The 25031-nt window shown below is 41.4% G+C and overlaps 3 protein-coding genes across 8 annotated transcripts; 1 reads left to right on the top strand and 2 right to left on the bottom strand.

Moving 5' to 3' along the window:
- Positions 1-1340: 1340 nt before the first annotated feature.
- Positions 1341-6256, bottom strand: eif4ebp3l (eukaryotic translation initiation factor 4E binding protein 3, like). The gene is made up of 3 exons (XM_019884254.1): positions 5852-6256; positions 2714-2890; positions 1341-1932 (listed from the first exon to the last, which is right to left on the bottom strand). Exons 1-3 carry the CDS (start codon positions 5976-5978, stop codon positions 1904-1906), a joined length of 333 nt encoding a protein of 110 aa, XP_019739813.1. The 5' UTR covers positions 5979-6256; the 3' UTR covers positions 1341-1903.
- Positions 3533-15979, top strand: zdhhc2 (zDHHC palmitoyltransferase 2). 2 transcript variants are annotated; one of them, XM_019884247.1, is made up of 13 exons: positions 3533-3572; positions 9611-9637; positions 9902-9996; positions 10698-10818; positions 11297-11366; positions 11514-11546; positions 11716-11836; positions 12221-12353; positions 12732-12858; positions 13793-13885; positions 14894-15006; positions 15099-15164; positions 15246-15979. In XM_019884247.1, exons 3-12 carry the CDS (start codon positions 9913-9915, stop codon positions 15137-15139), a joined length of 936 nt encoding a protein of 311 aa, XP_019739806.1. In that variant the 5' UTR covers positions 3533-3572; positions 9611-9637; positions 9902-9912; the 3' UTR covers positions 15140-15164; positions 15246-15979. The 2 variants fall into 2 exon arrangements, with proteins under 2 accessions (XP_019739806.1, XP_019739805.1); XM_019884246.1 differs by lacking the exon at positions 3533-3572 and adding an exon at positions 7835-8160.
- A 1981-nt stretch (positions 15980-17960) lies between these two features.
- Positions 17961-23993, bottom strand: cnot7 (CCR4-NOT transcription complex, subunit 7). 5 transcript variants are annotated; one of them, XM_019884250.1, is made up of 7 exons: positions 23525-23993; positions 23214-23337; positions 22919-23112; positions 22605-22766; positions 20939-21083; positions 20732-20842; positions 17961-19626 (listed from the first exon to the last, which is right to left on the bottom strand). In XM_019884250.1, the coding sequence occupies exons 2-7, from the start codon at positions 23328-23330 to the stop codon at positions 19495-19497; spliced, it is 861 nt and encodes a 286-aa protein (XP_019739809.1). In that variant the 5' UTR covers positions 23331-23337; positions 23525-23993; the 3' UTR covers positions 17961-19494. The 5 variants fall into 5 exon arrangements, with proteins under 5 accessions (XP_019739809.1, XP_019739807.1, XP_019739811.1 ...); XM_019884248.1 differs by having other exon boundaries at positions 23842-23993; XM_019884252.1 differs by having other exon boundaries at positions 23906-23993.
- Between the last annotated feature and the right edge of the window lie 1038 nt (positions 23994-25031).

Raw genomic sequence — 25031 nt, 5'->3', positions numbered from 1 at the left:
ATGTTGGTGTCACGTGCATTCCCACACTCTTGTCCAAACAGCACATGTAGGTCAACAGGCACACTTCACAAAAAACATCCAAGTGTGCGCAAACTGCAGGCTGAATGTGAGGAATCCAATCTTATCACGTGGCTTTAGAAAACAAGTTCCAGGATATGTTGTCGGGCAAAGTGATGTTTATTTTGCAAGCTGGACTAAGCGTGTGGCATTAACGCACATTGATTTGGGCAGTTCAGTCACCAAAATGGTAAATACTGTATATGAGAGTTCAAGCAACAGTGTGTGCATATTAAAACACAGTACATGACAGTTTTGGGTGATGGATGAAAGCTCGTGAGAAAAGAACATCTGAGCAGACTGAGCTACTGTGCACCCTGAAGTTTACACTTATGGGCGTAGCGGATTGTTCTCATGTCATAAATTGGGAACAGAGTTACATTTCAGATCACCGCAAGGTGAATAGTGCCACCAGTTTTATACTAGACCCTTAACATCATGTTTTGGGGGAATACAAGATTTCTGAGATGAGTGCTGGTTAAAACACCAAAATGTGTCACACTCTTCCACCCCATTTCAGAGTGTGCAATCTGTGTGTCCTTTAGGCTGCAGCTGCCCTCATTCCTTAAAACCAGCCCCTCTCCTAATCTCCGGCGCTGTGCCTCACCCCCCTTCCAACCAGCTGATGCACTTTGGAAAGCCTGAAAAAGCAACACACAGTTGTCTTTCGACTTTATAGGCTAGAAGAAATTGTATTTATTTCTCCCCGCCTCCAATTGCTCATATAAATAAACAACCGACAAATTAGAAACCACTCTGATTCTCGCATTGCATAGGAGTGCTACACCAATGCAAATACATGGCTCTTTACATTGATACCGCTTTATTATCAGAATATAATTTCTGATACCATTCATGTGTGGGGCATTCTTCAACTATGCGGGTGTACCTAATGTAGTGTCTGGAGAGTGACAGCTTTTTGCCCCTCTTGTCAGATCACTCTGTCTGTCTGTCTGCCTTTGCTTGACTCAGGGTTCAGGGTTCAACATCACCAGTGAAGAAAACAAGCTGCATACAAAATGCAGTTATATAACACTTTACCTTGCTCAGCATGAACATAAAGAATTATGTGGCTGTATGATTTGCCATTGCACCAGTAATTTTCACCCCCATGACTCTCGCGAGATAGCAAAAGTGATATACAGTACTCTTCAAGCACACAATGTAATTGTAATCATCTGGAAACGAAGTGCAAATGAACACGTAAACTTAGTATAACCACAGATACTCCAACGAAAACATGATGTATGTGTATCAAAAGTGCACAAAAAAAAAAAACGCAGTCATTTTTTTAGCAGCCTTTATTTGGAATTATTCACATTGAATCCCTCCCTCTGTGAAAATAGCTGATTTTTAACAGGCCTTGACCCCTCAAAGAAAGTAGACACTTTGTGGCAAATGCAGAGTGCCTTATATAGTAGGGGAAACTTACTCACACACACGAAAAAAAAGTCTGCAGGAGAAAGGCTGACTTGACTTGAATGTAAATTCTTGTAATCTTGAATTTGCCAACTTAAAAAAAAAAACAAAAAACAAGCTGCATAGTACACTGTAATATATACAAAATATATAAAATGTTACATCTTTTTTTTTTCTTTCCAAATCCTACAACTGCTCAAGTGAGCAAGCAACCCAACCAGTACCATGTCTAAGCAAAAACACATTCGGGTTCATAGAAAAACAACAACAACAACAAAAACATCCTGCTTTTCTAGCCTCCATTGTTTTTGGTTCCAAAAAAAAAAAAAAAAAAAAGGAAAAAAAGCTTATAGGCAACGCTTTTCGGTCAGTACTGACCATGGAGGTGTTTTGATGGATGACTCTCCACAGGAAGAAAAACTGGAGCTCAGATGTCCATCTCAAACTGGTTGTCATCTGCTCCAAAGGAGGGACAGAGACAGAGAGCAAATGGAGATAAGAGGGCATAACACTGACAAGCCGCTCGAAGAAAACCACACCTTAACGGACACAATGAGGAAAACGGACAACAACCCTTATCAATACAGCCACAATTGACAGGACAAAAATATAAACACTTGAGAGGGTGTGGCCATCACAGGAGCTTAGGCAAACTGTCCAGGCCGACGCAGACAATAGCGAGAGAAGGGGCATAATCCTCAAGGCAAACTGATATTTGCCCTTCACACTTTTTTCAACCTTGATGCAGTGGTGGCCAATTCATTTTGCTTGGGGAGCCCCACGAGACAAAAAAGCTTTGCCGAGGGCCCAGCAAACATGCCCATTTCAATTTTGTTTGTAGTATTTTACATGTATTTTGAAAAAGCAGACTGTCATATTTCAAGAAAATGCTCCATGTGTATATATGGTATTAATTGTTACAATTTGGAAATACTAATGGTAAACAAAATTTAAAGTGACATCTATATGCATTGTGCACCCACACCAATTTTACATTCACAATTGGCGCCAATTGTATGCCAAATGTCTTTATCTATGTGAAAACGTGATGCTCTGATCTTCTCTGAGCCAATATGTAGGACTGTTGGGGAGCATTCCAATTCACTTTTCCTAGGCAGCGCTTGTCAAAATCAGTTTTTCAGTATATACACCAGCGGTGGGCATGTACAGACAACTAGAGCAGTTGCAATTTCACAATATTAATCTCCAAAGAGCTCATTGGATGTGCAAAAATTACCTGCAACGTCCTTTTCTTCCTCTTCAACCTCCTCTTTCACATCCTGCAGTTTGCTTACAGGGTGAGTAGCGGGGCACGTCACCCCCGGGATCTGGGGGAGACAGCATGGGGGTGTGCGTGCAAGAGGGGAGTTCCTGCAATCCAAGAGAAACTTCCTGTCGTAGATGATGCGGGTACCTGTGAGAGATTGATGGATGGATTTAGAGTTGAGACACAATGCAGCGGTTTCGGACGTCTGCTAACAATCGAGAGGTCAAATGTCGAATCCGGCAGTTTGCACATTTTCCCCGCACTACCACCCCACATTGCCAAAACTTGCATTATAGGTTGATTGACGACTTGACATTTTCCATATGTGAATGTCCTATAGTTATTTGTATACAGTGGATATAAAAAGACGACACATACACACACCTGTTCAAATGCCAGGTTTGAGTGACAACAAAATTAGACCAATATAAATCATGACAAAACTTTGTCCACCACCACTGTGACCCATAACCTGTACAAATGAAATGGTGAAAAGAAATCTTTGAGAGGGAATGTAAAAACAATAAACTGTGTTTTGACTTGTGTAATACAGGATTCTAGTTCACAGTATTGGTGGAAACAGCTTTGAAATGATTCATCCTTCTTTAATATGAAAAAAAAAACTGCCATTTCAACAGTTGTGTGTAGACTTTCATAGCCACTGTGCATGCAGCCTGCGATTAACTGGCGATCAGTCAAAGGTGTACTCTGCCTCGTGCTCAATCAGCTGGCATCGGCTCCCTCTCTCTCCCTCTTTTTTTTTTTCAAGCAACAATCATGTGAAATCCTACTTTCTGTACCCGTCAAAGATGCTGCAGTCAACAGTTTGGTGAGTTTGGACCCCCTAAATCTCCTGCTAAACTGCTTTTCATTGCTTCTGCAGCAATGACAAAAAAAAATTTATTGCATTTTTCTATCCAAGATGAATATTTTGGCACTCTACAGGCTCAAACCGAACCAAATTCCCTCCTGCAAACAACCAGTTTTTGAAGCACAAGCATGTGTACGTGCATGCAAGTGTGGGAAGGCGGATGGGAGGGGTTAAGGGTGTCCCAGCAATGACTTCTAGGAAATGAGAGTACATAACATTCCCTTTTGAAAACACTCTGGGAGATTAAAGCCACGTGTATTGGTCTTTGGCTGAGTTGTAGCATTTCTATTAAAGGAAAAGAAACTCATCAAGTATTTATTTCTCAAAATCTCAGACATCATAGGTCAGTAAGTATTTTTGCAATGTTTAGAGTCTGTCAAGGATTGGACTAAGGCCAACTTGCAAGAGCTCAGCCATAAAGTGCTGTGTTGTGTTTGAAATGACAGACGTGTTGTCATCTGCTACTTGTGTTCTGTTTTTTTGGAGTTTGACCTATTCGGTACATCTGATGAGCCTGTCCACTTGGGGGGTAAAAACATGTTACACAATGATTGCACTCTGAGCAATGTGTCCAGGACAAAAGGAGGGCTGATAAGTGGGGTCACAAGAAAAAAAGGCAGACTGTAATATAGGAATCATTAGTCTACAGCAGTTTCTGTAATCAATATTTCTCATTGCTCGGTAATTCTGTCTTGTGTTGCTGATGATAAATTTCAATCTGTTGCAAATGTTTTTGTTGTCAGGTTTCTCTTCATTCATCAGTCCAATCCATTAGATCAGGGGTCCCCAACCGCCGGTCCGCGGACCGGTACCGGTCCGCAGGGCATTTGGTACCGGGCCGCACAGAAAGAACTTGCCTTATTTCCGTTTTATTTATTTCGGAATACGAAATTTGTTTTATTTTGAAAAATTACCGGATTCTCTGTTACATCCGTCTGTGTCACGCTTGACTCACGTCAAGCCACACTTCTCGGTCACGTGACCGATGACGCTCATAAACAAAACGCTGAAGCCCGCAAAATGAGTAAAAAAGCTGCCTGGAGATCGCAAATGACGGCGGCCTTAAAAGTACGTTCGAAACAACTGGATCAAAGTTATGGCTGAATACTCTGAGATCGCCACAATAGCAGTGTTGCTATTTCCGACATCCTACCTGTGTGAGGTGGGGAGTTTATGCAGCAACAGCGACGAAAACAAAATTACGAAGTAGACTGGACATAAACCACACACTTGAGGTGTCATTGTCTCCTATTACCCCGAGATGGGACTGTCTGATTGCAGAAAATCAAGCTCGGGGCTGTGGTGAGTCGTCATTTTCATGCACTTTGAATTTGCGTTGTATCGTATTTTGAAGGCATTAAACATTACCAGAGCGATAAGAGTGTTGCGACCAGATTAGACGCTCCTTGTGTTTATTATTATATTTCGAAAACACCACAGTTTTCATGCAGCTCATACCATATTATTTTGTTGTATTAATTCCGCCACACCTTAAATGCCGGTCCCTGAAAATATTGTCTGACTTAAACCGGTCCGTGGGGCAAAAAAGGTTGGGGACCCCTGCATTAGATGATCACAGTTTACCTCGTAGCATGAACAAAATGTTCTGTGTTCCTGCAATGTAGAGCAGAGAAAAGACAGCCTCCAGCCTCTTTGCAACCAATCACTTTACTGTACTGGAAACACAATAAACACCCTCTTGAAAACCCAAGACTGGGCGGTACTCTCCAAATCCTGTTTATACCAGCAGAAACGATTGGCTTCACTGTACACAATTCGGCTATACGTTATTCAGGCGCAAGTGTTGATTATCTATGTCGGTGTTCCACACCGTACTTTACATTATTTTATTCATAACTACTCGTGTATTGAGACCTGGCATCACATTATCGAAGCATTGTGGACTCAACGCGGACGTTGCGAAACAACATAGTTGGAACGTAGTACATCAAATGTCATGTATACATTTCACATATCTTTCCTCAAATTCTGGCTATTCAAAGCCGTATATTTATAAGTTATACGCACGTGCGCAGTAAATCACACGTTGGGAAGATTGCGCGTGATTAATTGCAACATCTCGCGATAACTTCTCCTCGTGTGCGTGTGTTTTTGAACAATTTTCTGGACATCCCATCTCGTAGATGCATTCTTGAGAGGCAATTTCCAGCAAAGTAAGCTCCTTAAGGTTAATGTGTCACATGTGAAACAGAAGTGTGCCTTCCAACATTTCTTACCACCGGGCGTAGTGGAGAAGAGGGTCCCCCCGGGAGTCTGGCTGTAGCAGTCGGGAAGTTGAGACCAGTCTTTCAGGGTGAGAACCCTGGTAGGAATGGGACAGCTCTTCACTTGATTTGTCGACATGTTCGCTTTTTGGTTGGAGCAGGGAACGGAGTTTTAAGAGATTTCGTTTGAAAATCCCTCAGAATTCACAACCCTTGCTGTCAGTCTTCGCACAAACAGTGCCCGTCTTCGAGAGGTTCACGGTGGGAAGCGTCTCCACGTTTTGAGTTTGCCACCGAGCTCAGAGGTTGAAAGTTTGGGCTCGGATTGTGTCGTGTCCGCTTGCAAAAGCAGCTGCCAGCTCCCACCATGCGCTGTATTTGAAGCAGTCGCTCGGGATGTTTTTGTGCCGAGGCACGTGCTGCCTAGCAAAGACGGACACGCTCGTTTTATAAACGAGACGGCCCGTTAGGGCGGGCACTTACGCAAAAGAGAAAAATGTCAATGGTTGACTTGAAACAAGCGCACCCTCTAGATAGGGCAGGATTCTCCAATAACTGGTACGGTTGCAGATACTGTCCTGCAAAAGTACTCACACTCTGCATTGTAAAGTAGGTGTACAGATAAGTGTGTTAAAAAAAAAAGACTGGCAAAAATGTAAGCGCTGATTGGCAAAAGTACAAGTGCTGATTCAACTTTTGTACTAGAGTACAGTAAGGTAAGAAAAAGTAGTCTGGAATGTACTTGGCTATGTAAGAAATAATTCTATCGTTGATCACCTCTCATATTTTTGTCACTAAAAACAGGTAATAAAAATCCAGTGGTTTTATTTGTCAAGTTCAAATATCATTGGCACACATATGAATTGTTTCATTCGCTATCTCATATTTTATGTTGTTTTTGGCACAACTATGTTGCTGATACCGGGGTCCCGGAAAACATTATATTACAAAATATATATAGCTGAATAAGTCATTTAAAATTAAATAAAGAAAGTCAATTTTTATTGTGATATTAATTTCATTCACTCTAATAACAGTAATCGGGCTGGGGTGGCAAATCAAAGACAATTTTTGTTGAAGAGGACACGGGAGCTGTGTTAGCTGCTTTGTGAACTGGTCAAGAACAAAGTCGGTGTAATAAAAAGGACAAACTTTATTATTTTTTTTCTGATCATTCTTTTTTTCTGATTATATGAGCCTCACAGTCATGGGTTCGATTCCGGCTCCAGCCTTCATGTGTGGAGTTTGCATATTCTTGCGTTGGTTTTCTCCATGTATTCCGGTTTCCTCCCACATTCCAAAAACATACATGGCAGGCTAATGGAACACTATAAATTGTCCCTTGTTGTGAGTGGGAGCGCGAATGGCCGTTCGTCTCTGTGTGCCCTTAGATTGGTTGGCGACCTATTCAGAGGGTACTCCGCCTACTGCCCAAAGACAGCTGGAAGAGGCTCCAGCACGCCCCGCGACCCTTGTTAGGATAAGCGGATTAGAAAATGGATGGATGGATTCAACTAAGTGAAGTCACTTCAACATACACTATTTCGAGAGGAGAACGAGGAACCCTGCTTTTGGGAAACACCCGCCCCCTCCCCCACCCAATAGTCTCTGCACTTACTCTCATGCCATGCAGTACAAATTTAAACCTCAGGGTGGTAGCGCCGATTTTCTTGTAAATACGTTTTACAATCCACACACGTATAAAGTCCCGTGTTGTCTTTTAAATTATTTGTATTATTATTATTTGGGTGTACCCCTTTTCTAAAATGACAATGAAATCACATGTCAATGACTAATGAGATGTGCGTTTGTAATTCTCGGCTGCCTCAGTCTGTCATATTTTAACACTGGAGCATGAACTCAGTGAACCCATCTGGTTCGGGTGGAAAAAAAGTTGCCGGCCTTGCAGCATCCCGTGGCCGTCATGGCAACCCGCAAGAGGGTGGGCGGTGATGGCTGCTGGAGGCGGAGCTACTGGCGTCTCGTAGTGTGTAGTGTCTGAGGCTGAGCATGCTGCAGCATCACATGTTGAGGGGGGATTCTGGGATTGATGAGGCTGATCGCATCTGAGGAGACGATGCATTGACAGTCCTCAGTGAGACACCGGGACGCGCGTGCACATCGGCGAGTAAACGCGCACGCTAAAAAACACTCGCGTTGAATTCCCACAGTGGATATGATCCTCTCCTAGACTATGGCACCGTCAGGTTCACGTAATGTCAAACGGGGCTGCAAAAGAGTTTTCTACTGGATCCCGGTCCTATTCATCGCACTCATAGTGGCTTGGTCGTACTACGCCTTCGTTGTGCAGCTTTGTTTGGGTAAGAGAACGCATGTCGGGGCACTGCGTGTGCATGTGGGGTAGGGGTGTGTGCGCCTTGTCAGACGTGCGTCTGGTTTGATCATCGAAGGAGTTTCTTTTTTAAATGCCCCCAAGCTGATATTGTCTATAAATATTGTGTGTGAGGTGTGTAAAGACTCACATGGTCTTGACAGTCCAGGCACCATTTTGAAATGCATACATCTTTCTGCATGTTGTTGTTTCCAAGCTTCTTTTTGGTTGTTATCAAGATATGTTCATAGACCTCACTAACTCCCTCTAAACAGTTTAAAGACTCACGGTCATGTTAATATCATTTGTAAATAATCTGAAATCCAACAGTGCAGTGCGTATGTATTGACAAGAATGGAGCAAGGCCTGTGTTGTTTAGACTCTTCCTCTCTTCTTCTGAACATTAATTGTGAGTGTGCAGACAGACACAAAATCCCTGAATGCTGAACATGCAGTTGACCTGCGTAATAATGGGAAATTAAAATCAAATCTCTCTTTAAAAAGTGTAAAACTGAAGGGAGTAAAGCAGAATAAACACTCTTAAACCATGACCCAGACCTGGTGAGTGAGTCGCCTGGAATGATTTTCTGGAGTTTGAAGACGACTTATTTCAAGCACAGCATGACATTATTTATACACGGGATATGGAGGTCCAATAAAAAGTATGTTTTCCTCCAGAGGAACAACTGGCGAATCTGTGACGAATTGAAAACAAGAGGACGGGACAGTGGCTAACATGTGCTCCACAGACAGACACAGACACAGTTGTGTGGAGCCGGCGTCAGCTGACGCTCTCGTTCAGCAGCTCAGTTAATCCCATTGTCGGGTTTATATAATTCACCTCAAGCAATCTGCGGTTGACCCATTTTTTTTTAAAGCAACCAACATCTGCCTTACAACACTCAGACCATCTATTTACAAGATGTAGCGATTGTTGAAAATGTACACTATGATAAGGGTAGGTACACAAACTACAGCAGTCACTTTTTAGTTGAGTATAATTTAAAGAAGCCAAACCAGTTCCTCAGAGAATATGTATATATATATATATATATATATATATATAGAGAGAGAGAGAGAGAGAGAGAGAGAGAGGAGAGAGAGAGAGAGAGAGAAATATGATAATTCAACATGCATCTCAATACATGCTGCACGTGAAATCAAAACCAATTTTCCGATTATGCTATGCTATGCTATTGTGCTGCACTAATGTTTGCAATGCCTCATATAAAAGTAAAATATGTGCTCAAAATATCTCTCAGAATGATGCCGTTATTTAGCTCTGCACTATGTACAGGTACGTAAGCATATGAGTCACTGAGAGATTCCTAAACTCTTGTCTATAAAGCGCAAGCATGTAGGCTAGAGGTCATCTGATCTCAAATAAAATCTCCAAATCAGGAACGTCTTGACATGTATTTGCTTCTTTCCTTTTGCAGTTTCAATTGAAGACACGTGGGAAAAGGGTAAGTGTTTCATGAAATCTCCTCCCAAAATCAAGAAGGATGATTTAGCCTCGAAGCCTCAGATGTTGAGTTGAATGCAACTTTTTCATGTCCATGCTATTCCAACTCGGTGGATGTTTTCTGCAGCTTTGCAAGACACCCCAGTCATGATAATGACGTTGAAAGATGCTTCTTTAGGAAGATGATTTGGTTCTTCAAAAATTGCAATTGTATGTGACTGTTTGTCTTGACCGATAACTCACTTGGATTTGTTTCCCTTTTCAGTTGTCTATTTAATGGTGTACCACGTGATCTTCATCATGTTTATTTGGGCTTACTGGCAAACCATCTTCACCAAGCCCATGAACCCTTTGAGGGAGGTGAGTGAGACGACGATGCAGCGTGATTGACACCGTGAGCGGAGGCATTGTGGGAAGTGCAGAGGGAGACGGCGGTCTCACCGAATGATTAAGTGCCGCATTTTGGACTAAGTCTATTTCCTGCCCGAGTGCCAAGGGGTTCGGTCGGATGCTGCGCTCGTAGCTTCGCCACTTAAATTCAGCTCTGCATGCAGGCAGTGACAACACACAAACATTGCAGAGGGCATTGACAGAAAAATGCACTTATTTCGTTGACATGACTCCATTTCCACTCTGGTGATTGTAATGTAGATCAAGTGTTGCACGCCCACGACAGTTCAGTTGTATTTAACTTTCCAGAACAAGGCAGTTGCAATTGATCTTGTACAATGGTTTCTTTCAAACAATTATTGACGTACAAATTTTAACTTTGACATGCAGTGCATTTTAATAAAATAATTGTGATTCTACAATTACAGAAGGATGAGATCTCAACCCTGCTGATGTTTGCTTCATGGGGCACAAAAGACCCATGGAGGATTCATAAATATGATTTCAAAAAATAGATTATATTGCGCGCTTCCGCTGCATCCTTGAACATGTTCCTATACAGACAGGCTCCAAAATGTTTCCACTAGCATTGACAAATGTATGGGTAGAAAGCAACAAGCACAGTCAAGACAGCTTTGTTTTGCATTTCCTTTGCGTCCTGTTCGACAAAGTTCTGCCTGTCCTATTCGGACAAGGAGCTGCTGGAGCGTGAAGACCGGGGTGAGTCGCAGCAGGAGATCCTGAGGAGAATAGCTAAGGAGTTGCCAATCTACACACGCACCAACTCTGGAGGTAGGTCAAGTGTAGCGTGGGAAAAAAAAACAGGTGGTCACCAACCACATTCTGTAAAGTGGCAACATCCCAGGCCAGGCCTTTTTCTTTTTACTGTGAGTTAATTCAGCCCGTGCAAACATTATGCGGTTAAACTTCTTTTGCTTCCCGATTTTTTATTTGCATTTTTCCGTTTGTTTTGATGATTCATGTTCAGAGGGAAATCTGACCCATTTTATCATCAAATGAACCAAATCATAAGCCAGCCATTCAACAACAAACTTGGGGCTGTCAGCAGTGCGGCCTGCACAGAGTGTGGGCAGGAACACGAACTAAGACATGATGCAGACTAAGAAATTCGATCGACCAAGAAGCAGCAAAATTGAGACAAATTTATATATATATTTATACATAATTTATAGTCATTTAATTAATTAATTGCTCAAGTGCTTGCAGGGCACTGCTGATGATGGTTTGATGAAATTGTCTGTTTCCTCAGCCATCCGTTTCTGTGACCGCTGCCAGCTGCTGAAGCCTGATCGATGTCACCATTGTTCAGTTTGTGATAAGTATGTCTCTCTCTCTCTTTGCTCGTGCCCTGGAAAAAATAAAAAATTATATATATATATATATATATATATATATATAAAAACAAGAAGTACTGACTGACAGGATAAGGTCCAATGATGCTGGTATCTGACCATGCTGTGTTCCAGATGTATCTTAAAAATGGATCACCACTGTCCCTGGTATGTCGGCACGCCTGTGATTGATTGAAACAGTTGAATTCTGTTCTGTTCTGTGTTAAAACACTTTGTCCATAGAATGAATTAGCGAGAAAGATGAGCGTTTGTGGTGTTGAATACAGAATTAAAAGAATGTTCTTTTTCTAACTGCTGTTTTATTTTATTCTCTCAGGGTGAACAATTGTGTGGGATTCTCCAACTACAAGTCGTTCATGCTGTTTTTGGCGTACTCCCTACTTTACTGCCTTTTTATAACTGCGACAGACCTTCAATACTTCATTAAGTTTTGGATGGTATGTGCGTAGCTTCACGAAATGTGCATCCATGTCGTAGAAAAAGAAGTAGAAACACAAACCCAAAGTTGTTTTTGGACGGCGTGGTGATAACAAACGTACTGTACATTTTTTTTCCCACAAGGCTGGGGGTAAAGCCCATTTCCGTCTGAAAGAATACCTGGTAACCATTTGAGCCATTTAACCCTTTTCATGCACCCGGTAACCTGATAACAGGATAATCTGTCCACTGTAGTAACCGTTATCCCTGAAACGGTTAATACAATAGAATAGATAACTCCCAGTGACTGAAAGTAGTCTGTGCTTGACCAGAGGTTAGCACCTGCTCTGCTAACATCCATTTGTGTATTTGTATTGCTCCCCGCCCCTCCCCCCTCCCCACAGAATGGCTTTCCAGACACTCAGGCCAAGTTCCACATTCTCTTCCTCTTCTTCTCTGCCTCCATGTTCTCAGTCAGCCTCGCTTCGCTTTTCGTCTATCACTGCTGGCTTGTCTTCAAGAATAGATCCACCCTCGGTAGGTCTCGTCTGTGTTGTGTCTGTCTGCCTCCTCAATGTGGATCTGTAAAATCTGCTGTCGGTGATTGTTTGCACCGTCTCAGCATAAACGCCCTCATCAGTGCAGTCGTTTAGTGAGCCTCTTTGGTTATTAGACAGGCTTGTGTGTGAGTGGATGGAGCAGGTGGATTATCTAGGGAGAGTTGTGGGAATGTTGCAGCCAAGACAAAAGGCTCAGAAGTGTAAGACGTTCCCGACATCGCCACCCAGGAAGACAAGCCACAGCTGCGGTGACATCAGCCCGGGACCTTCATTGCTCATGTTATGTTTTCCGCTATGTTAGAGACGATTCAATTGCGGTACATAAAACCTTCTTCTCCGTGGCTGTCCTTATCAGAGGCTGTTCGTGCGCCAGTGTTTCGTCATGGCACAGACAAGAACGGATTCAGTCTGGGCTCCAGTAAGAACTTCCGCCAAGTGTTTGGTGATGAAGCCAAATACTGGCCTTTTCCAATTTTCTCCAGGTAAGGTCATTTGACATGATACGTCTTGGGGCACATTTCTGAAATTGTTCACTAATTGTTGTACAGTAGAGATCTCTGCCCCCCTAAATTCCTTTGAAGATGTTTCCTTGCTATTTATCGAGGATGTGGTTCGCTAGATGAAGCCATCCGACTCTCCTTATGACGTAGTTTCTTCTCTATTTCTTTAATGAGCTTGTCCTCAGTATTCTAAGTTGGTTTGGGCAATTATCAATTCTGATGTAGTCAGCCCATGTAAGCCCGTTAGTAAATGCGAGTCTGACTGGAGGTACGGAGGACTTGGCGGAGGCTCAGAGGAGATCGAGGCTTTTCCAGTGCCGTTCTTTCCCTTTGGAATGACCTTCTGTTAAATATTAGCGAAGCCCTCTCTCTGTACATTTTTAAAACTCATTTTAAGATACATTATTATTCTTTGGCTTTTGACTCAGTATGAGCCACGTTATTGTTCTGGTGTTTTATGGTGTCTGTTGTATTTGTGTTAGTATTAATTAATTGATCAACTGATCGGTTCTTTAATAGATAGATTATTGAATTGGTTAATAATTACTGTTCGATGATAATTATTAATTTGTGCGAGTATTTTATATTTTTCTCAGGTTTTTACTCCTTGTAAAGCACTTCGTATGCAGCAATGGTTGTTTTAAAGTGCTCTAGGAATAAAGTTGAGTGGAAGGCTCACAGATGAGTTGGAGCCTATTTCAGCTGGCTCTGGACGACAAATGTGGGAGAAAGCCTGAGTGCTCATGCACCACACGCAAACAGAACCTGTAGCCCGTGAGGCAGACACGCTAACCATGGTGCTCCACCTCCCACTAAAACAGACAAAAATGTCTTCAGACTTCATTGCCCGACACTTTCCAATAATGTCCGTATAGAATGTATTTTGTTTGTGTTTAACCTTCTCAACTCAACTCAGTTTAGGGGATGGTTGCTCATTCCCAACATGCCTGGTGAATATTGACCCTGAGCAACAGTATTCACCCGCCAACCACAACGTCGCACCAAAGGGGTATGTTAAAAATATTGACAAATAACAAGTAACACAAAGCTGTTATAGTCTGCATCCACTAAGTTTGTCAAATTACTCATTGGTGTTACAATGTTCTAAATTAGACCTTATATTACCGTATTTTCCGCACAATAAGGCGCACCTAAAAGCATTCAATTTTCTCAAAAGCCTTGTAATCTGATGTGCCTTGTATATGGATCAATATTCTTTTTTGGATGTACTGTAGTATTTTAAATGTTCCATAAAGTGCTTTGTTAGAGCTACATCGGTTGTGAAAGCTCTATATAAATGAAGCTGTATCATATTGTATTGTATTCCCTTTAGCTTAGCTCCATCTAGTGGATGCATAACGCAATATCAGCCACTATTGTCGCTTCTATGCGCCATATAATGCAGTGCGCCCTATATATGGAAACTGTTTTAAAATAGGCAGGCCATTCATTCAAGACTTATACTCCGAAGCGCCTTATAGTGTGGAAAATACGGTACTTTCTTTCCAAAATAAAAGAAAGAACCTGGTGTCCTTGCCATCATAGTCAATACCTGAGATGGCTGTTGCTACCCACCTCCTATTCAGAAAGTTCAACAAAACTTGAACAGGTCAGGAAAGAAATAAAGCAAACCAAGCGAATTCTGACTTTTATATGTGGATAAGAAGGTTACGCACAATCATTTTCTCAAAAAAAAAAAAAAAAAATTGAAAATCTTCATATTCACGTAAAAGTATGATTTTACAAACAAGTCAAAAGAGAATCGTTTTTACACATTATTCATGTGTCGATATTTAATGATCTTGAAACATCAGTGACTAATCGGAGATTTGAACCGACCCACATGAACTGTGTTGGTTTATTGAAGGACTGTCATCAAATGGCAATCTGTCAGACCTTGTGTTTAACATCACTTAATTATAATTACACATAAGTACTGTATTACAAGAGAAAATCAAGTGAATTTTTTTTAAAGTAGATTATCGTGATGCTCTTTTGTGTATATCTGTGCCTCCAGTAAAACAGACAGTTGCCACTTCCCCTTCAAGCCAATGAGGGAGAGTCAAAGTCGACTGCTCAGCAGTACCGCCTCTTGGACTGAAAGCGACATTGCGGCAGATGACAAGAATGGTATATTGTAGTGTACCCTACAGTGGGTTTCAACTGATCATATTTTTCTGACAATCTTGCGATGATTGTTCCTCAACTTTGGATTTGTTTAGGCACAAATAACCCGCTGATGACTACAGAAAATGAGGCGTAGGGACACGGATCTCCTCTTGAGAAGTGTAAGTTTACATCCATAAAGACATGATCTGCAGGTCTGTTACAAAATTAATGTCACAGGTATTTTTTTTCTAATCGAATAGGTCCATGCTGCTCCCTTTTCAGTGGGTTGTGTCGCGACGGTGACGTCGCCGGTGTCTACTGTAGTATTTCCCTGACATCCAAACATGGAGCGTGAACTCGAATGTCGGCGGCATGTCCTGATGCTGTCTGGAAGGTTGCGAACTTTCAAAGTCAAGTGTGATCCTTCCCAATTTGCATTCCAGTGATCTCAATGTCTTTTTTTGATATATGTGGGAAAAAAAGAGATGTGGAAGGGCTGTGTAGTCGTGTATCTTGTGCTGGTTATTCATTGAGTGGAATATGCCTAAGCTACAGTACAGTATGCATTTCTAAGCTTGCCAAATGTTTGCACATCAAAAGTAGATTCTTATGTTCATTTGGTGATGGCAGCAGGAGCGAGAACTTTTGCATGCTTTCATCTCAGGATATCAAGACAAATGTATCTTCGTGGTTAAGTGTACTACGGGATGCATGGAAACAACAACATGACCTAGTAAATAGGCATGAAAGTAAAAATAAGGGCTATATTCTGATTTGTTGTAATATGGGCGGAATATGTGCCTGTAGTAGGGGATTATCGGGGTTTGTTGTCACGTTGCAATTATCTTCTCCACCAGAGGACGCAAGTATAAAGTGGGATACTTGTTTTCTTCCTATAGTAGTAGTCGTGTCATGTCCAAGAAGACAATAGCATGTTGTGAGCTGAGATGAGCAGTAATGTTAACCATTTTGCACGACCCCACCCAAAAAAAAAAAAAAAAAAGTGAATTTAATTTGAAAAAAACATCTTCCAGATTATTGATTTAAACTACCTTAAAACTAGAGCTCGGAATGGCAAATATGCTAATTTGGGGCAACATGTTGGTGGTCGACTGGTTAGCCCGCCTGCCTCACAGTAGTCACAGGTCATGGGTTCAATTCTGGGCCCTGGTGTTCCTGAGGAGTGAAGTTTGCATTTTCTTACCAGGACCTGAATGGGTTTTTTCTGGGTACTCCAGTTTCCTCCCACATTTCAAAAACATGGACAGTAGGTTAAGTGATCACTCTAAATTGTTCCTAGGTGTGATTATGAGTGTGAATGTTTGTTGTTTTGTCCCTTTTTATGAGTTGCAAAATCCGGTGTTAAATCTTAGCCCGTGTAGTGGGACAATTTACCTGATGGTGGGGCATCATGTCACATGTTCTCACTCTCTCTTTGAGTCCTCGTAACTCTGCACTGACACAAAATACGAAAATGGAAACAAAAAGTATAGCTGAGACTGTGGTCTTTCTGGTAAACATTTGGTTTATATATGATGGAGTGATTCCAACAACCATCAAAAAGTGTAAAAAGTGTGACATCAGGCCCTGGTCTCCCCTACCCGACTTCGCCCGCGAGTCTGGATTTATGTTGTCAAAGTCAAGGTCCGGAGGCCAAATCCGACCACGTGACATCAATTTTTGTGGCCGACTAAAGCTTGCCAAGTGTTCACTTCATATTTCTTGCTCAGTGATTTTGTTCATTTCATTTTTGCAGAGAACATGCACCAAATTTGAATGTTGTCTTCACTTTCTACAGATACTATGCATTTTCTTTCACCGAACCCTTTGTCATAAATTTAACATTTATATTTGCTTGTCACTATTTTCCATGTCTTCTGAGTACCAGTTGTTTGTTAAATATATACCATTAAAATGCAGGGGGCACTTGTGTATGTTACAAGATAACGGCTCTCCGAGAGAAACCATAACCATAATATTGTCTTGGATAAAATGAGTCGACAATCTGCCCAAATGTGTTGACTGTTTGTAAATAGAGGGCGAGTAGCAATATGTTTTCATACTAACCTGCATTCGAGAACTGTACAGTGTTGTGGCTTCTTTGCACAGCCATACATTGGTTGCCTCCCACTATCGTAAGATGCATTTTGATAAAATTGATCATCAGAAAAAAATTTGAAATAGTGCCATTGTAACAGTGAAACTCACCACTACATACTGTAGATTCACTACACACCAAGTGAAATATTTAAAGGCTTTCTTAATGTTTATGATTTAAGCTAAAATTCACATTGAAGAAATATTACATCAGAGTACAGCAAGTTGTCAAAATGACTCAACCAGTGACCAGCTGGACATGTATTAAAAAAAAATTTTGAGACATTGAATCAAGTTCAGTGAAAAGGTTAGAGTGCACTTTGGTTTATCCAATTATCACAACATTTTTTGTTTGAGTCTGAGTTTTGCAATTTCATTTGGGAGTACAGGAGTAAATTACCGGTAACTTTTTTAACAACATAATTGATTGCGATGCATGTGTACGTTCTCAAACTTAACAAGTCTGTAAATTTTGAATACCCTTGTTTTGTTTTTAAAGCCCCAATTATGACGGTCTTGCTATATTTTTCTATTCTGTCTGTGTGAGTCGAAATGAAATGTGGACCTGATCCTCTTTTGTGACCTTTACAACAATAAAAAAACAAAACAGAAATGCTTGTTTGTTCACTTTTCCATTCTGTGGACAAATTATTCAGGCATTCAGTCAAAGATGCAAAATGGTATTTCCATTATGAAAGCTTTGAGCCTTTATTTACAAAATAATCTAAAAACAACCCTTGATATTATATTGCATACTCTTGCTCATGACAGTGTCAAGTGCACACTGCAAACAAGAAAACAAAACATCAGTCATCAACAAGACACTGAACTGGAGGCATACCAACAGCGGATATAAGAACAGATTTGTGATTTCAAAAAAATGAGACCAAGACAGCTGTAAGCAGTTCAACTTCATTGAACAAGAAAATATTTGGAGATAGTAAAAATAAATAACTGCGATATGAGCTAAAACACAAATGGCCAGTTCTAAATGGTCGCTCACACTTGTGCCACCACATTTAATATCAGACTTTCTTTTTACCGACCTTTTATTCACCATTGAGTTGCCCAGGATATATATATAGGTCACATTAATGGTGGAAAAGGCGTTGACATGACTGACCGTGGTCTCATTCTATTTAAATCTCAAAAATCTGACATTTCAACAGATGGTGCTGACTTTTTATATGCACTGTATATGCCAGAAAACACACATACAAATGTTTAGCTTACGGTTCAACAACACAAGCTTTTGTTGAAAACTTTTGGAACATGCGCTTCCCCTATGCAGCATGTTAGAGCAGGAAAGCAGCACAAACATAAAACAAACAATCTCATCAAAAGGCTAACGCTACACATGAGCTCCACCAAAACAAACCTCAAAGGATGCATGTTAGATGTTTTCCAAAGGAGTAAAAGTGTTTGTTTTTTGAAAATTATTTTATTACAACACTAAAACTCTACCAAAATAACTTCCATTAAAATAAACCAAAAGAAAATGTACCCACAACAGAGTACTCCAGCATGATGACCTCTACATGTGCTACATCAGGTGAGTTTGTTTGAACTACGTTTTGACTTGGGAGATCAGTGCGACACCGTGTGGGCAAACAGCATGACTGCAATCACGAGCGAGCGTAAAAAGAGAGCATTTATGTGCACACCAAATCCAATCTCGGCTTCAACATTTCTCGGATGCACACATGCAAAAACTGTATTATCCTGGAATACAGACTTCTCACATGGGAGTGTTGAGGTGGAAATAACAAAACAAGCAAAGAAATGACAGGACTTCCCATCTGTGTGCCTACGAGCACACCCAACGAGGAGCTCCTTTTCTCATTTTGAGGCAATAAGGTAAAGTGTGGTATGTTAGCGTAGGAGTGTGTATCTTTTTCCATAACTGGCACAATAACTTAAACGTTTAAAAGAATGCAGCTAATCTTAAGGCTGAGTGTGGCAAAATGTTAGAACATTAAGTCAGCGCTGCGTGTTCCTCCGCGTAAAATGTGAACGTGGAGAAAGCAACCGAGAGCAGAGAGACGTCAGGGCACATACTTTCCATATAAAATCAAGTTAGAGCTTTAAAGTGCAAAACAATTCTACAGATTATTTTAGTCAAACTAAAATCCCATCTTTTTTTTTCAAGCATGTTAAATGGTACTGAACCAACCAGATGTTTTGCAGGAGTACTTGATTAAGCTCACACCAGCGCAGCTGTGTCACGTGTGAGGCAAAGTGTAGTACGTCTCACTGTTAGCAATCATTTCAGTTGTCTGACACAAGCAGAACCAATGACAAACAGGCTGGCTGAATGAAGCGATTCCTCCGTGATTATCGTTCTAATCCTCCGGTTGTCCAAGCTCGGCCTCTGGCCGCATCGCCAAGTGCAGTATGGTGCGAGGATTGATGTCAAGATTGCTGCTTGTTAGCTTCTTCTTCGTAAGCGTTCCCTGTTCCATTCTGGACGTAGGCTGATCCTGAGCCAAGCCCATATAAGTGGCCGCAGTACTTTGCGTCGTCAATGTGATCCTCAAAGAACATCTGGTGGAAACGCATACACTGAGCATAGAAATCTACAAATAAATACACTCACTCCATGTACACACACACACACACACACACACACACACACACACACACACACACACACACACACACACACACACACACACACACACACTGCAAGAGCTGCATTGAACGTTTGACTTCAGAGAAGAGAATACTGCAGTGTCAAACTGCCTGTTTCTAATATTTTGGGCACCCTCTTCAGTCACACGAAGAGGGTTAAATATTCGAAGCAGCTCTCCAGGGCAAACTACAACCTCAACAATAAAGACTGTGTTGAGTTTAACTGACTGAGTGAATGTACAGTGATCCGTCGCGACTTCACGCTTCAAGTTTTACGGCTTCAGTGTTTAGTGTTTTTTTTTTCCCCCAAAAAGAAATATTTAAAAAAAAATACAGCCATATCAGCACCCACATCGCGGAAAGACGCATCGTTTCATGTTGATGCGCGAGAGAGAATGTTTCCCTGCATGCCGAACAAAGAGCTGACGTGACTCAGAGGCTTTGTACGTGCCAACTCAAACAAGGCGCGTGATTGGTTCCCGGCGCGTCATCGACCAATGACAGCACGAGTGGATTTATCCGGTGAGCTGATTGGCTGGCATCATTGCCAGTCTGTTGACTGTCTCGCATACCATATCATAGTGTTGTGTTCGGGCTAACTTTTTTTGTTCCAGCGACAGCTTTATTTGATTATTTAAGCTGTGCTCCAAACACTTGCCGCCGCCGAAGCAATGCATCTCGGCTGTGTAGGAGCATGTAGGTCCGCTCGTCGGAGATGACACCATCAACAGGGACACATTGCTTCAACGGCGACAGCAGGAAGTCGGTTCACAGCCTTGATTGACACTGACAGCTCAGTGAAGGCTGAAATGACAGCAGAAACTGTCAGCTCTCTGTAAGAGTTTTTTTTTCTGTACTTAGCTCATTTTAAGCATTCCTAGATGATGCACTGTGTTGTGGCCAGTCAGTGTATGGCAGCATTAAAAGAATGCGACTTACAGCATGGCTCAATTGGAATATTAAATTTCACCTGTGCAAAAGTAATCAAGAGTCCTCGTTTTTCTGCTAAGCGGCCTACCTCTCTCATCTTGAAGAAAGCCATGCCTGTAAGTAAAGAGTCAGAGCCTGCTTGATGCTGTGGTCCGATCCTCTCGAGTTCCAGCTGCTCAGCTACTTCCTGCAATCCACCCTGAATACATGAAATGACTGTCAATCATGTCACCAGCCACACCCCAGGTCAAAATGAAGCATTAGACTGATGAACCGGGTTCAAGCTGTTGTGTACCTTGAGAATTTTGCAGCTCTTCATGAGGTACTTGACATCATAAATGACTGGAAAGTACAAGCGAACAAGCTCAAAAAAATCAATCTCTTCCTCAGGCAGCTTGGCATTGGAGAGAACCTTGATTAGGTATCCAAAATCGTAGCCGCTGCAACACAGCCATACATTATAAAGGGTGAAACGAACGACTCTGGCTTCAACACAAACACCCAGACCATTTAAAAATAGTCGAAATAATAATGTGATAATCGACATTAACTTGGCAGTCCATAGATCATGAGCCGCTGAGCCAATAGGAGCACATGACAATCAAATGACAAGCCAATCGTTTGTCTTATGTAAAAAAATAAATAAATAAAACACAATATTGTGGGGGCTTTTCAGTATGGGCTTTTTCTCCCCCCCACAATATCATGGTTTTATACAGAATCACAAGCTTTTTTTTTTTTTTTACGCCAACCTCCCCACAATATCATGATAATTATCATGTTGTGAGTTCCATATCGTGATAATAGTGTATCATGACATTTGGATACTGTGACATCCCTAGTAGCCACGAGAACCAATGCAAATTGCACGATAGATTAACCATTGACACTCCATTCATACGTCACCATGCATCAGTTCAGTGCAAAGACAGGCTCACACATGAGGGGGTTCTCTTACATGATCGGCTGAGCGGAGGGAAAATTAAAGCCCTTGATACCGGTGGCCACTGCTGAGTTTTGTTTTGTTTTTTTAAATATCCAATTATTAACGATTAACAATTCCGATGTGTTTATGGACGTAATGAGGGAGTTAGCGTTCAGTGATTTCTGGAACATTTGGCAGGTCTGTGCTTTGCCAGATAAACGTCCATTCACAATTTGGGGCAAAATTTAAATTTGATTCCCATACGATGACGTGAATCGGCTAATTTTGAGTCTTGAGATGTAACAATTTCAATTATTTTTAAGATGATGGCTGATATATTATAGTGTAAATCCATAAATTTGGACATACGTGTCCCTGAGGCTTTTTCATCACATATCTGACGGCTAGCTTTGACAAGTGAGCGTGTACTAAAAGGTTTAGCCAGACGGAAGGTAACCAACCCCAAAGGACCACATGAAACAGATCATGGCCTGCTTTCAGCCCGAATATTTCTGACAGAAATTCCCATCCCATCCCAAGTGACAAGTGTGTAAAAATTGGTTGATTTTTCAATGTTCATTATTTCAAAATCCCACTATTAATTCCAGTAACGTGCACAAAAATACGGTTTTTTTTTTTGTTTTTTTTTAAATGACATTGAGTGTGCCTCCCCTGGAGGAGGCTGCCATGTTTCGCCGCCATCTTTTGGCTTCAGACACCAGAAGGAGACAAACTTAGCGAATGTATTTCCTCATCAATCCGACTACCGCAGGTGTAACAAATGCTATACATTTACTTTGTCACTTGAGGGGATACAAGAAGTCGTTTGTGATGACATTTTGCTTGCACCTCTGCTAAAGCAATTGGTGGTAAACTTGCGAAATGCGGTGTTTCAAAACGCAAGTGCTTCGAACTCATGTCGTTGCATTCTACGAGTTCACCACTAGATGGCACTATATTGCTCATTCGAGTAATGTACTTTTGTGACTGGCAGACAGACTTGAAATGAATGGAATGAAGAGAGTCGAGTGAATACCTGTGAAATGACAGCCACTTGATCCCATCACACAGTACTACTCCTGAAGTCATCAAGAGCTCCGCAAAGTACAATGCCTCGATGCCTTCATCCTCGAGCTTCTTGAACTGAATCCCTGCAGTTGTCAGGAGCTCAATAGAGTCCTGTGCGTACATATCCTCCCTGAATCGGAGATGGGGAACATGTAGATTTCAAGGGCGAGTCAGTTTCAATTTTATGGATGGATACAGTTGTGTAAAACATTGAAGCATTTCACTGTATTTAAACACCATGGCCCACGACAAGTGTTTGGAGAGAGAGGAGCATCATCTTACGTCAGGTTAAACTTAAAATTGAACTGCCATGTCGATGTTCCTGGAGGATATTCCCCTTGCTCATTCATGAAGGTGAGGCCCAGCTGGATTATCTTGAGCAAATCCACATTGCAGCGCATTAACTGGTACTGATAATCAGCATTGCTTCGGAATTCTCCTATCGGTCTGGCGACTACGCCTGGAAACTCTGTGTCCTGTGGAGTACAAACTTGTTACCTAAAAAGGAAAACCACCATGCCTATAGTACGTTCTTTTCAGGGCGCTGTACAAATACAATAGCTCAACTATCACTCACCATGGCGATATAGTTGTATTTTCGAATGACATGTCTAATTCTCTTCAGCTCCTCCTCCAGGTTGTTGGCCCATACCTCACATATTCTTTGGCTGTGATCCACAGTAGCTGCGGGCATAGTGCCACTGTAACATGCAAACAGACAAAGAAAGTGAGTTTATAAAATGCGGCTCAAAATGGTTCTTTAGTATACTAGACGTGCGAAAATAATATAGTACTAGGTGGCGAATGCATGGATGTCAACAAACGCATTGTGAATATAGATGATCCTCTATCAATAGTGACGATGACATCATTTATGTTCCCGCTGACCTGCTCAGCGAAATTCAAAAATCAAGCAAACATTGTGGAGTGCAGCTGTCTCTTTGGAAGCTGACTGTTGACATTAGCTCGCAACAGCACTTTGGGCTAACTAGCAGCTAGCACACTAAGCATCTGCTAACGTGTGCAAGTCGGTTGGCTCTCCTGCGTATATTTCATTTCGGCGACTGTTTCTTGTTCACAGTTGTCCCAGGGAAGAAGCAAGAGCGTGGGTTGACGTGAGAAGTCAAGTTAGAGCAGGACGCACACACGATGGTCTCACTCACACTCGGGTGTCACTTGGACTCACTGAAGCTACGTTAACTTACCCTTCCCCAAAACGCGCGCTTGTGTGTGTTTCAAGTGTGCACGAGCTCAACCTCTTAAATTCACCTTATTTACCGCACCGCGGTTTTAGCCCTAACTTTTAATAGTTTACAATCCAGCATTGACTTGTTGTCAACCTGCGGTTGCCATCATAACTAACCTACAACCTGACGTCATCACGTAGACCATTACGCACGTGCGTACGTTGCTCACGTACATTTCTCTGAGAATACCTTGACCCGTTCCACAGTGTCGTGAAAAGAGATGGCAAATACAGTATTTTAAGCGAAGAAAAAAAAACAGGGCTTCATCCATCAAACACGAAAAATAATTCAACAAAACGCCCAAATGACCTTCACGCTGTAAAATACTTATCATATATCATTACAAAAATGAAAATGTGTATTACCTGTACTGATTTCAACCGAAGGCTTAACTACTTTATCATGCGATTTTGGAAAATTACGCAACAAGTGGAATAGGAGTATGGGTAATATATATTACACTACAGGAGCACATTTTTCACATCATTTCCAGTGTTTTGCTACATTTGTGAGTCTCTTCATTAATCACTAACTTTCTGTTTCCCATCCATTATCTGTAGTGCTCAAGTAGTCACTGCCAATGTAATTGACTGTACAGTACCTGTATTTGGTCCACAGCAACCAACTAAGCCTAAGTCTATAAATAGGAAGGCAAAGCCTGAATTTTTTCCATCACCTGTGCTCTAACCACTGAGGTACAAGACCTACGTCATTCATCATGAAAAGTTCTGTCACCTTTGTAGAACATGCAGGATTGTTTAACGTAGCTCTAAAAACACTACAACTGGCAGACCAAATTTAATTCAGTAGGGTCTTTCCAGAATCGATATCAATAGTTAATATTACATGTTCGACAGAGTTTGCATTTCTTTACAACCTAGGGGTAGACGGCATTGTATTTGTTACTGACTTAAAGCCATCAAATGTCATAATAGGTAGTTTATTAGGAGAGTGCAGGGAAGAACAATACCTTATATCCTTTCACATAAACAAATTAACAACATTTTGAATTTAATAATACAGTATAACCAACAAGGGATTTAATTCCACATGAATACATAAATCCATAGACAAAATATTTTAACTTACTCAAATACCTTTTTACTATTTATAATAAATGACATGCATGCACAGCAAGTTTATTTATA

This window comes from Hippocampus comes, unplaced genomic scaffold (assembly GCF_001891065.2).
Source record: "Hippocampus comes isolate QL1 unplaced genomic scaffold, H_comes_QL1_v1.1 scaffold156, whole genome shotgun sequence".
NCBI classification, from domain to species: domain Eukaryota; kingdom Metazoa; phylum Chordata; class Actinopteri; order Syngnathiformes; family Syngnathidae; genus Hippocampus; species Hippocampus comes.
This window is presented reverse-complemented; position numbering and strand designations above follow the sequence as displayed.

What these genes read in the sequence shown, in the direction of transcription:
- eif4ebp3l (XM_019884254.1), bottom strand. Translation starts at nt 5,978, where the DNA reads ATGTCGACAAATCAAGTGAAGAGCTGTCCCATTCCTACCAGGGTTCTC. An exon ending in CTTCTCCACTACGCCCGGTG is followed by an intron (nt 2,891 to 5,851) that starts GTAAGAAATGTT and finishes AATCTCTCACAG; the next exon opens with GTACCCGCATCATCTACGAC. An exon ending in GGAAGAAAAGGACGTTGCAG is followed by an intron (nt 1,933 to 2,713) that starts GTAATTTTTGCA and finishes CCTTTGGAGCAG; the next exon opens with ATGACAACCAGTTTGAGATG.
- zdhhc2 (XM_019884246.1), top strand. Translation starts at nt 8,034, where the DNA reads ATGGCACCGTCAGGTTCACGTAATGTCAAACGGGGCTGCAAAAGAGTT. An exon ending in CCATGAACCCTTTGAGGGAG is followed by an intron (nt 9,997 to 10,697) that starts GTGAGTGAGACG and finishes TGTTCGACAAAG; the next exon opens with TTCTGCCTGTCCTATTCGGA. An exon ending in CACACGCACCAACTCTGGAG is followed by an intron (nt 10,819 to 11,296) that starts GTAGGTCAAGTG and finishes CTGTTTCCTCAG; the next exon opens with CCATCCGTTTCTGTGACCGC.
- cnot7 (XM_019884250.1), bottom strand. Translation starts at nt 23,330, where the DNA reads ATGCCCGCAGCTACTGTGGATCACAGCCAAAGAATATGTGAGGTATGG. An exon ending in AATTTTAAGTTTAACCTGAC is followed by an intron (nt 22,767 to 22,918) that starts GTAAGATGATGC and finishes TCTCCGATTCAG; the next exon opens with GGAGGATATGTACGCACAGG. An exon ending in CTTTCTTCAAGATGAGAGAG is followed by an intron (nt 19,627 to 20,731) that starts GTAGGCCGCTTA and finishes CGTTTCCACCAG; the next exon opens with ATGTTCTTTGAGGATCACAT.